Here is a 12,227-nt window from a genome sequence, read left to right as displayed (position 1 = left end):
AAGATAGTCGTGTACTCGCTCATCCCTAGTATCGACTTATTATTGTATTAGTCATATTGTCCAGAGCAGCCGGGACAAAGATGCGCATACCGTTTTACAATTTCGGTATAGAGTGGAACCCCGTACATTTGCGATTAAGCATTCACCCACAAATTCGCCGATTTTTGATAAATTTTGTTTTTTCTCCAAAAATAGGCAATTTTTTCCAGCAGAAAACAGTCACGCTAATAATTTATAAATGGGTAATAATACAGGTGTAAATGTACCACTGTTAAAAAAGCCCGCAATTCTTACAAGTTTAAATTTATTTTTCACTGATAATACTTTTCCGTCAAGCGTTCAGGTTTCACTCTTTGTTCGCGGGTACTAGAACGCACCATAGTTGTCTGCTGTGACTGGCTGCACCTTGACTCTGATTCCATCTGTTCATCAGTCACCTTACATTATTATTAGTGGTGATTACCTGTACCTGTGCATTTTAAGAAGTGTGTGAGGCTTAAACCTGAATTGTGAATTTAGCTTGTTTGCTTCTGTTGCGAATGAACATTGGCAATTTCATTGCAAATGTCGACCCGAAATCCGAGGAGAATGTCAACATTAAGCAAGTATGGAGATTTGGAGGGGGGAGAGCGAGCCGTGTGTTTAACAATAGCAATTTTTGGGCATCAATTACTCACCGAATTTCACCATTCACTGGTAAGTGTGGAATGTACACTACAGGACAAAAGTTTTAGAACACTTCAGTTTGTCTGGAAGAAAACCCTGCATTTTTAATTAAGATCGTCTGTCTCTCTTCCATTGTTAACTCCCTTTTTTTTCTTGCCATTTTTGTTGCCATTTTGCAACAAATGGCTTTCCCCAGTACAATGCTGTTCAACTGACGTTCACGAGGTACCACAGTGTGTTCCGAACACTGTCTTTACGCAGACAGAGGAGGTAGTAAGTACCGGTACTCCAGAGCTTGGAACACCTGTAGGAATGAGTGGCACCAACTGAAACAGGCCTTTTTGTATCATTCTGAAATACACATTGTTTTTCAGTTTTGGGTAACCTTGCCTCTTTTTTTTTTTTTTTTTTTACTTCTGGCACGTCACTGCTTACCTTTGTACCATTTCAAGTTATTTATTGGACTTGATCAACTTGAATTTCAATAAATAACTGGAAAAGTCGGGGTGCTCTAAAACTTTTGACCGGTATGTAACTTCTGTGAAAAGCAGGAATATACTGGAGAGCATTTTTCACACTCCTCGGCATGCACACACGCACTTGCCCACACGCGCACACAGGGATGCCGCAGAGTCAATTAGTGGTGGTTTCAAGGCCTGCACGCCATTCTAACTGTTAAATATTTGTGATATCCCTGCTTTTTGCGGTCGGGTTAGCGCTGGTCCGCCCATGTCTTTGGTCTGCAGTCTTCATCCTAGGAATGCAGCCTCAGATGCTCACTGAGTTGAAGCCTCTCAAAATACACTGAAATATCACAAGATTTGCAAGATATGCAGGGTTCTCACCTGCTATAATATATGTTTACGTGTGACTTGGGTCTTATTTATCGTATTTGTCGGATTCCGATTGGGCAGACCTCAGTGGTGTCCTGCTGTATTTTGAATTGCTTTTCTTTCGTTGTGAAATCTGTTGTATATGGATCGTTTTAGGTAAGGACAGCCAATTTTAGATTGTAGTCAGACTAGAAGAATAGATTGTTTCTTCTGTTCTTCAAAAATAAAACCTGAAAATGATATCCCCACTACTTACTGATGTATTGGATTCTGTTCATGCTTTCTTTTATATGCTTGTAATCAAATACCTAAAGAAGAAAGTTCCTGCCCAATAGGTCTTGTTCGGGATTCAGTAGATCAAATCGGCACCCCGCTGAGGGCCTGAATTATTAATGCCTCTGTTTACGTGATGAGACCTTCCGCCAGATTGCCAAGCTGGTGAAGAAAGGAGATGCTCCCGTCTTTCTCTTCTTACTCTCGCTCTGAGCGATGTGATTCGTTCTGGTTTTAACTGGAGCTGCGGTTGAACCAAAAATGTACCGCACAGGCTCTGCGGTGCAGTTTGTTAAGGAGTACGGTGACACATCGTCTCTCCTCTCTCTTGCGTTCCTCAGTGTCTGCCCTTATAATCTTCCTTTCAGGAAAATATCAGTTCCCGACAAGAAAAGGGGGAAAATCAGCTTTTTGTTTCAGATTGTTTCTTGAGCTTGTTTTAGGTGCAAGTCGATCTATGCGAGATCAGCTTCGCCCGTCGTTGTCGTCGTGGAATATTTAAGGATAAGAAGACTATATTATCAGGATGCAAATCTCTCTCTCCCTGTCTCACTCTCTCGCTTTGTACGTTTTTTTTTTTTTTTGTTTCTTCTCCTCACCACCCCTCAGCGGGGCACCATTAACCATTCAGCCCAGGGAGGCCTTGAGGAATTGAAAGCGACAGAGCAGAAAAAGAATAGAAAAACTGAAGCCGGAAAGTAGACAAGGGAATTGACAGAAAGGGAGGCGGTGGAAGGGTAAGGGCAAGAGGGGATGCAGACGGAGCACTGTAGCTCACCGGGAGATGGGAGGGATTAGGGCTTAAGGAAGAAGGTGGCGTCAGTGAGCAAATTTCCATGGAGATGAAGAAAGAAATCTCAGCAATGACAGGATGCATGAGAGGGTATAAAGGACGACACCAAGATGACAATGGGACCTCAGAAGAAGTGTATGTGTTGGAGTCGAGATGCCTTTGGCATTGTTTCTTCTCGAAATGTACAGTGAATCAAATGTATCAATACACAAATGAATGTGTGGGAGACCCTGCATTCACGTTTTTGTTGGGTACTTGAGGTCTCAACATTACCTAAAATGGCAGCTGTTTCTTCAGTTTTGGTTACAGAATTCTACATACAGGATACAGTATGTACAACAACATCATAAAGTCCAAAAACATACACTTCTAGTTGTAAACATAACCATGTTTGGTGGTGACGGTTTGCATCAGTTTGTACAGAATCCTTTTTTTATGTGCCCGAAATAAGGATGCTCTGATCAGATTCCGATACCGATCATTCAGGAAAATCGGAAATCGGAATTCCTGGCTGCACCCCTGCTGCTGGCTATGCGATATATGGGGAAAAAAGGAACCATAAAATCACCTTCATTTAGACAAAAACATATTTGTCTAAAGTGTATTAAAGCTTTTTAACGTGCTACTACTCCCAGGTATTTTTTGTGGCATGTGTTAGCAGTTAGGTTCCACACGGCAGACATGATTGTTTTTGTTTTGAAGGAAGTCAAGACACTACACTGCACGAAAGGGTTGCCGCGGTCTGCAGTAGTGTTAGCCACAGGTGATTGGCCTTTGTGATCGGCATTGGCAGCGTTTTATCGGCATATCCGATCACGTGATTTTTTTTTTAAGGAAATCGGCCGATATCGATCGATGGCCGATTGATTGGAGCATCCCTAGGGCGAACATCGTCCATTAAAATCGTCCCTCGTTTATCGTGGTTAATTGGTTCCAGACCCAACCGTGATAAGTGAATTTCCGCGAAGTAAGGTTCCTTATTGATAAATAGAATATTTTCGTATTTGATGCATAGAGAACCTGTTTACCACCCTCTAAATATGGCTTTTAACATTATTAGAGCCCTCTAGACATGAAATAACACCCCTATGGTGGCCTTTATACTTATATTACCATACACTGACTACACGCTTATATAGTAATAATACTTACATGTACTTACCTGTACATTATAATTACAGACACACACAGTTCTTACACACAGCCACTAACCTTTGAAGATACTGCAACTTGTTCGATGATGATGCTACGTTAGCTAAGCATACCCAGGCCTATGTCTTTGAATGCAAGAGTACAGTGTGTCTTCTGAAGTCCTTATATTTTTATGCTTGAAAATGCTTAATGCAAAAAACATGTTCAAATGTGCTTAGATACAAGTATGTGTGTTTTGGATTAATAGGCCGCAGTCAACATTGAAACAGTGAGGAACTATGATACATGTAGTACTTACGTGTAGGATATGCCCGCACTATTCTAAATGTAAAATTTACTTCCGAGTTATGTACAAAAATTTGAATCATATTCCCATTTACTTTTTTACGTTTTAAAGAAGTTACAGCGACACTGGAGTCACGCCAATATTACGTCCCCATGTCATATACTGTATTGACTTCAGAACTTTAAAAACAAACGTATAGTAAGGACGCCCACTCAGAATGGTGAACATGCTGATGATTACATGTGATCTGTAAATGTTTTTTATATGTTAGTGACATTTACTTTGTTCCTCAGTGCATCTTAGTACAGTCAATATGACAAAAGTCAGTACACTTAGAATACTGACTGCCATGCATTCATTAGTCCAAAGTTGTTAGCATGGCTTCCGCTGTTGCTGTCATTATGGGGTCTCTACCCTGTAACATGTATTTCTGTGGTTTCTTTGCATTTTGCATCTGGAGTTCTGTGAAAAAGAAATTTGTTCTCCCCTCAGGTCCTGGCAACATGGAGACTGTATCTCTTTGCTGTCAAAGTGCCCACCAAGGTAAATGCCCCCCTCTCTCGCTGGACTTTTATGGCTTTCACTACCCAAACTTGATCTCTTGATATTTAAGAGAATACACGGACAGTGACAGTGGTAGTAGCATGAAGCAGGGATGATAAGAATTTTATTGACTATGGTAAGACCGCAGCTGGTGAACCCTGGTGACCAACTGCAAGAAACGTCCGACTTCTTTGTGCCACGTACCATCCATTCTTCACAGAGGCTCAGTCACCAACGTGTGGATGCTTTGTTTGGACACTCGATTCTCCAAACGACTTTGTTAGGCTCAGTGTTTTGGCTGTACAATAACTAAGATGCTTTTTTAATGTATTTTTAGCAGCAATTTTAGTCGAAAACCAGGGTTCCACTGTATTTATTTCACTCAAGTCAAAAACAAATTAATTTATAATGTTTACTAGATGTTTTTTCCTGGATTTGTTTTAAATATTCTGACTCTTTGTTAAAATAAACAGACCATAAAATGATGAACTGGTCATGTCTTTGTAGGGAGTTAAACTGCGAAATTAGCAGGAGGTCAGATAATCATTTCCCCCACTCTGTGGCCTGAATGTTAGATTTTTTTTGTGTGACCAACCAGTGACCAAAAAGGAAAAATCCCTAGTCGCTTCTGTTCTGTTTTCAGGTGGAAGTCACGTTCAACTTCTTGGAAATCCGTGCAATGAACACATATCAAGAGCATCAGGTGCCATCACGGTACAAGTTTCTTCATGCAGCTTGGACTGAATAAATGTTGTTTCACAAACACTATCTTGTCTACCTGCTGCAGGTTGTAATCGATACAGACAAGACCACCTATTCGCTGAGACTGGAGACCCAGGACCATTTGGATCACATGGTCAGTCACATCAACCACGCCCTCTCCAGAGTCTTCAACAACTCCATTTATGCGTAAGCATCGCAGAATCCTTCTTTGCCTCAAGGAAATAAGTCCTCCTGTTTTTGTGTTGTGTAAACTGAGAACCAAAGATAAGTTGGCGACAGTAAGAGAGCTCGACAGAGCTTTGAGAAGTTGGCAGCTTCAGTTTTGGCCAGCTTTCCACTTCAGCAGCCAAGTGCATCCTGGTAACACAGTAGTTTGCATCCAGGCCATTCTTGTGTCTTGCTACATTCCAACACCCAGCAAACATTGGGATTGATTTAGCCAGTTGACACTTGGGAGCTGAAATTTGAATGCAAACTCATTTTTAAGCAGGTTATGAAATAAAATCAGTAAATGGAGGACCCTATGGATTGCCACTCATGCCGGAAGTGCCCTTGAGAAAGGGGCCCAAGTCTCCCATTTCTGTGTTTTCGTGTTCACTGCTGTGATGGTTTTGATGCAGAGGCCACATTCGGTCTTTCAAAGACCGCAGACGTTGGGTTTGTCCCATGGTTATGGGAGCGTGACTATGCTTGCTTATGGTCAATCTTCTATTTCTAACAGCAATGGGGCGGGCCAAGCTTATTGACCTGTGCAAGGTTATCTGACCATCCATCAGCATGCCTCTTTTCCCATGAGGGCATGGTGGATGATTGCCTCTAGTGAACATTTCTGGAGAATAAAGAGTGGACTGATTGTACCGTCTTGTAACTAATTGGTGCCGCTTTATTGAGGTACGTAATGCTGATAGAATCACAGTAGACGATGTGGTAGTAGAGATTAAGGTCACCGATGTGTTTAGGTGTTGTGTGTGATATGTTGACAAATGGGGTTAAGGACGGTGTTAGGGATTCCCCCCAAAAATTGTGATTTCAATGCACGATTCAATGATTCTTCTTCTTTTACTTAACAAGCTGGACTCGAGCACCCCCAAGAGCTGCACCCCAGAGAATCCTGGTTTCAGTTTTAAGCAAGAAAATCCCAATTCACGTTTGCCAGAATATCGTACAGCCCCAGGTGGTGTGTAAATGTTGTTGAATTTCATTAAGAGCGACGTAATCCTATCAGAGAGTCAACGCAGGTAGAGCACAGTAATTTGGATGGCGATGAGCTCGGTCTTTATTCTTTCCTGCTTTCTAGATAAGTCGATTTACAATAGAGACACCATTGAACCAAGGATATTGTCTCGGGGGGGAAGTGAAGGAAACGTCTAATAAAACACAATTTGACAGTTTTCTCAGGGCATTGAATTGATTGCACCTGGACTGTTCGGGTTGTGATAGAAGACATTTGGCCTCTCATCTAAGCAGGTTTCATCAGTTAGTGCTCAAAGACTCGATAGGACTATAGCTCCTCATAATAAAAGATTAGATAGCTAGTCTAGTTTTCAGTTCAAGACCAAAGACTCAGTAGTCCTTTCTAGTCTAGACTAGAATTGTCCTATCTAGTCTGGACTAGACTGTCCTATCTAGTCTTTGATCATGAAATATCAAAGTCAAAATTTAACTGATCAGTTGATGATCAAAGACTCAATAGGCCTATCTAGTCTAGACTAAAACTGGTGTATCAAGTCTTTGATCATGTACTGATCAGTTCAGACTTTGATCATTTCATGATAAAAGACTCAATAGTCCCACGTAGTCTAGTCTAGTCTAGTCTGTGCTATCCAGTTTTTGTAAAGAACAATAAAATTATGTAAATGAACCGATAACTAAAGCAGCAGTCCTAGCTAGTCTTTGATCATTACTAGATAAATAGATAGGACAGCTGTAGTTATCAGTTTATGATAAGGGACTAGATAGACTAGGGTTGTCGCAGGACTAGATTTGTCCTATTCATGATAAAAGACTAGATAGGACCAGAGTTGTCCTAGGATTAGGGTTGTATTATCTTGTCTTGGATCATGAGCTGTTAAGTAGAGCTGTTAGAGCTGCTATACAACTACAGTTATATAGTCATGATCAAAGACCAGATAGGACAGCTGCTCATCAGTTCATGATCAAAGTAGTGATATGAGTAGAGCTGTCCTGTCTAGTCTTTGAGCATGAACTGATAACGAGCTGTCCTATCTTGTCTTTGAGAATGAACCGATGAAGTGAAAGACTAGATAGGACGACAGTTGTCTGATCTAGTGTTAGTTATCAGCCTGAGTTATCAGTTAATGCTCAGACTCGAAGCAAAATAGCCATTTAGCTTGAGCTATCATCTTCACACAGTCCAGCCTTTCGAAACCCGTTGGTGATAGTGGACAGTTGGCGGTCCGAGTAGTCCAAACAGAAGTAATTACACACTTGATCAAACTTATATAAGGTGTGCGAGAGACGTGATATTAGCTTCCATTTCACTTGTCCATGTCACTACTTCTTGAAGCTGCACCCTAAGCATCGTGGGAAATGCAGTTGTTAGCCATAAATTAGCCACATCACTGTACAAGCCGCAGGGGTCAAAGCATGAGGAAAAAATTATCAGCTTGTACACCGGAAATTACAGTATGTGGATTTTAACCTCTGAGGTCCTGTGCCTTATTAGTACGGTGGTTTCCTCTGTTGCTGCTTTTTGCATTTCCACCATAGGGTGTGTAGGCGGGATGACGACAGTGTAAAAAGTGTGGCTTGCCAGTGCAGCACAGTCGGAACAAGAAGGGGAGCAGTGCTGCTATATTATGTTTTCTCACTCATATTTTTGGTGCATTTGTGTTTTGTTTTATCTGTTCCATTCTTGCTGTTGCACGGACCTGACAATTCTCGTCAAGCAATTTTATATGACAATAAAACTCTTGAATCTTGAAGCAAAGCATTGGAGACTACATAGTCCGTAGGTGTGAATGGTGTATATGGTGTATATGTGCCCTGCGATTGGCTGGCGACCAGTCCAGAGTGTACCCGCCTCTTGCCGTAAATCAGCTGGGTTAGGCTCCAGCTTACTCGTGATCCTAAAGAGGACAAGCCGTGTAGAAAATGGAAGGTTGCTGAAGATGGTTTAGCATTTGGGCTTGAGGGTTTACCCGTTCCATTCATAGTCCCTGTCCAATGGACACCGTGCATGGCACCTTTTTCTGGAGCAATAATCATCTGTTTTCCTGAAAATACCACGTACTGTATATCAGTGATTTGATATTGTGCTCATAACTTGATTGAAAAGTTTAACTGAATTGCACAATTTATCAGTAATTTCTGGATATAGCTTAAGTAATACCTTACTGGTCATATTCAGTGAATAAATGCTTTTATTTTTTTTGTATTGTTCAATTGGGCATAAACTATGTTATTAATTTAGTTATTGTTGATGATTTCAAGATGCAGAATCTTTGAGTTGTCTTTTAAAATGTATTTAGTCGAGATGTCATCTTCCATATTGGGCCAGTTCCTTGATGTCTTCATTTATTGATTCATTCAAACTTGGTGTATTTGAACAAAATAACTGCAGTTTAATTGAAAGTCTGAAAGACGTTCTGGTGGTGAATGGAGATGCTCAATATAAACTTGCCTTTTGTCAAAACAAATTTTCATCACCTTTATATTGATTTAACCTTTATTTATCCAGGTAAGGCAATTGAGAACAGATTCTAATTTGACTCATTCGACTTGGACGAGAGGCAGCCTGTTTGCATATGCAAGAAAACACTGAGAATGTCATTATGTAAAAAGTCACAATTATCATAATTATCATAAAGAAACAGGGTATTATTTTGAGAGCAACCTTTTTTTTTTTAGTATCCACGAGTATATCATTGCTGGCCACTGTTTGTTAGTTTTTCCCCAGGAGTAATTAAAACAGTTTTAGAGCGTCTGGTTATATACAAACACAGCACAAAGCAGCGTTTACCCACACAGGGCTGCAATCTATTTATGGCAATGAGTTGTCAGGTGGGGGGTGGGGTTCAGGTACATTATGTGATCGTCGAAATTTGCGTAATGTGTCATGACTCAAAGCTTTGGCCATGGAATGGCTTGGAATGTATTGCAATGTGTCATATTTTAAACCGTATTTAACAATAGAACGTGAAGTTATTGACTTCCGAGTGTTTAATGGAATTAATGGAGTGCGTTAACACTCCTGTCAGTCATTCAGTCTCTTTGTCCCAGCTACGTTCTAGCGAGTGCACTACTTGCTAGCTGTGTGTGTCGTGTGCTACACGATCGAATACATTCTTGATGCCCATTGTGTATAAAACACCATCAGTTGTCAATTTTAGCCCTTGCGCATCGTCATTTTGTGACATGAAAAGAATAAATATAATAATAAATAAAATAATAAATACAAAACGGTGTAACTTGCGTTTCAGTGATTCCAGAGGTATAACACCTCCTTGTGCACCAAACGCATTTTGCTACATCCAAAATATGCACTTTGACCAAACTCAGACAAAGCGTTATACCCGATTAAAGGTAAACAGCGTAGTCCACACACAGTGCCAACATCACAGTATATCCGGGTTATTTGGGGATTTTTTTGTGTCAATTTTCAGACAATAATGAAAGTGACACTGATTCAAAATCGGAAATATTGTGATTTTTTTTTTTTGTGAAGAGACAGAGTCCATTTTATTTTCATAGTTTTTTTTCTTTTTTGTTTTAATTGACTTTGTTCTTGACATTCCAAATACCATGTTAAATACTTTTGACAAATTAGTTTGCTTTTGATATGGTGTAGTCGCATTATTATGCCATGCAGTATATTATTATTATATTAAAGGGATAGTTGGGATTTCTGACATGAAGATGTATGACATCCCCATCGGCAGTGTAGTACATCAAGGGTGACTTACACCCCCGCTTTTGGTTGGATTTCTGTGATGAGGAATCAGACCTCACAAGTTGTTCAGCGTCATATTTGTCTCCGCCGTATCCCTGCGCACTGCCGCCTCTCCATTCTTGTGTTTGTGAGGACGCTGGCATTTTCTTCTGCGACTGAGCGCAGCGGCCAACTTGTGTGTTCCACAGCGGAAGAATATGCAAGCATCTTCATCACATACGCAAGAATGGAAAAGCGACAGTGCGGAGGGATACGGTGGGAGACAAATATAACGCCGAGCGATTTGTAAAGTCTGATTTCTTTTCGAGAAGGCATTTTTATGATGCAAATGTATTACTCTTTTGAACGCGTATTGTTTGGAGAAGCCAAACTCTTTACTTAAATGGCTAATCGGAGCTACGTTCCTTGTCACAGAAATTGGACCAGAACTGGACTTGCAGGACCAAATGGGGTGGTAAGTCGCCGTTGATGTACTATACTGCTGATTGGGATGTCATACAACTTCATGTCAAAAAAATAGTCCTATACTGGAAAAATGGTCTTAAAACAATGTCGCCAATAATATCGTTTATCAGCAATAATTTCTTAGGCCAATTATTGTCCAGCAAAAAAAAGAAGAAATTCACCTGTTAGCTCTTGGACTGAATGATGAAGTGACAGATGAATGTACCGTGTATAGTTTTGCATACAGCTATGACGTTAAAGGAATTATTTTTTTTATGCTTGCAAAAAAAGCTAAACAAACTTTTTTTTTTCCATTCCAAAGGTGACTGTTTCCTATTCCTAAGTCCAAAAAGACTGTAGTCTTTTATTTTAGTTCCCAGCAGTACAAAACATGAGGACAGAGCTGAGCTACTTGCATACCACTTATGAAATATTTTTACAGTCACATCTGCACTTTCTCTATATTTCAGTCCGCCAATTTGTCGAGCAGAAGGTGACATCAGTGATGGAATTCACCAGTTTTCACCAATGTCCGAATCCCCGTTAGACCCCCAGAAGACCTGTGGTGAGTCTGCTGCCTTCTTTTCACTGACCTCATGCTCGTTTGTACATGATGTGCACGCATCCATGTATTTTGCAACTAATTTATGACCACGTCCAATCTCGTGACGTCTCCTATACTTCAGAAGTCAATTCTTTGGCAGAAACCAAACACGAGTTACAAGGGAGCTCTCGTGGAGCTTGTCAAACCATCGGAAATCGCATGAGGCCATTACTCAATATAACAGTCTGAATCACGGTGTCATCATACAAAGAACACTAAAATCATCACACAGCAAATTAACACTCTAATAATAATAATAAGAATAATAAGAATATAGGCTACAAGACAAGTAACAAATGCGAATTTGAAATAATAAACAGCTATTTTAGCTATTACCCACAATGCATTCCGTCCCAGCAGAGCAGGTCATTGGCCAACGGCAGCCGTGAGTGTCCAGCAGCCATGCCTGCCAGGCCACCAGAGGGAGCTCTTGAGTGCCTCTGACATCACCATACGAACTTTGTAGTAGATTTTACTAGGTATTCTCAAAATGTGACCTGTGTGCAAAACAAAAACAATATACAACATTTACAAGTACTACCTAATACGAAGTAAAAAACATTAATATTACAAAGATTTTTTAAATAAATCCATTAACTAGGTTTTTATCACATGTTTTACATGTATAACTAAAGTAACATTTCCTGCGACTAAAAAATCATTTTTTCCAGTGCATGTCAGTAATCCTTATAATCTAGGAGCTCAGTCACACCTCCTCAGTGTTTACAAGGGAACACTGTGTTTAATTGAATCTCTGTATTCATACTACAAGCACTAATTTGCTCTTATCTAATCTTTTAGGAGGATTTTCTGAGACGTATGCGGCGCTTTGTGACTACAATGGCATTGGATGCAAAGAAGAAGTGCAGTGGGTAAGGTCAATTTACACGATGCTCAAATTTGTTGTTTGTGTAAATATCTACATTTCATCATACCATACCGGGACCACAGTGTTGAAACATGGTTTGCTTCAGCCCAATCCAAACCTACATGGTTCT

At 40.3% G+C, this 12,227-nt stretch overlaps 1 protein-coding gene across 12 annotated transcripts in view; it reads left to right on the top strand.

The window, feature by feature from the left end:
- carmil3 (capping protein regulator and myosin 1 linker 3) overlaps nt 1-12,227 on the top strand; it is a 109,709-nt gene that overhangs the window by 20,050 nt on the left and 77,432 nt on the right. For 11 of the 12 annotated variants that reach the window (XM_054755365.1, XM_054755329.1, XM_054755339.1 and 8 more), the window contains exons 3-7: nt 4,496-4,546; nt 5,190-5,249; nt 5,334-5,455; nt 11,096-11,190; nt 12,031-12,101. In XM_054755365.1, coding sequence (XP_054611340.1) covers nt 4,496-4,546; nt 5,190-5,249; nt 5,334-5,455; nt 11,096-11,190; nt 12,031-12,101 — 399 coding nt within the window. Of the gene's footprint in view, nt 1-4,495; nt 4,547-5,189; nt 5,261-5,333; nt 5,456-11,095; nt 11,191-12,030; nt 12,102-12,227 lie in introns of all 12 variants that reach the window. The other variant, XM_054755383.1, reaches the window with a different exon arrangement.

Source organism: Dunckerocampus dactyliophorus, chromosome 2, assembly GCF_027744805.1.
Source record: "Dunckerocampus dactyliophorus isolate RoL2022-P2 chromosome 2, RoL_Ddac_1.1, whole genome shotgun sequence".
NCBI classification, from domain to species: Eukaryota; Metazoa; Chordata; class Actinopteri; order Syngnathiformes; family Syngnathidae; genus Dunckerocampus; species Dunckerocampus dactyliophorus.
The sequence above is the reverse complement of the archived record's forward strand: the minus strand, read 5'-3'. Positions and strand labels throughout refer to the sequence as shown.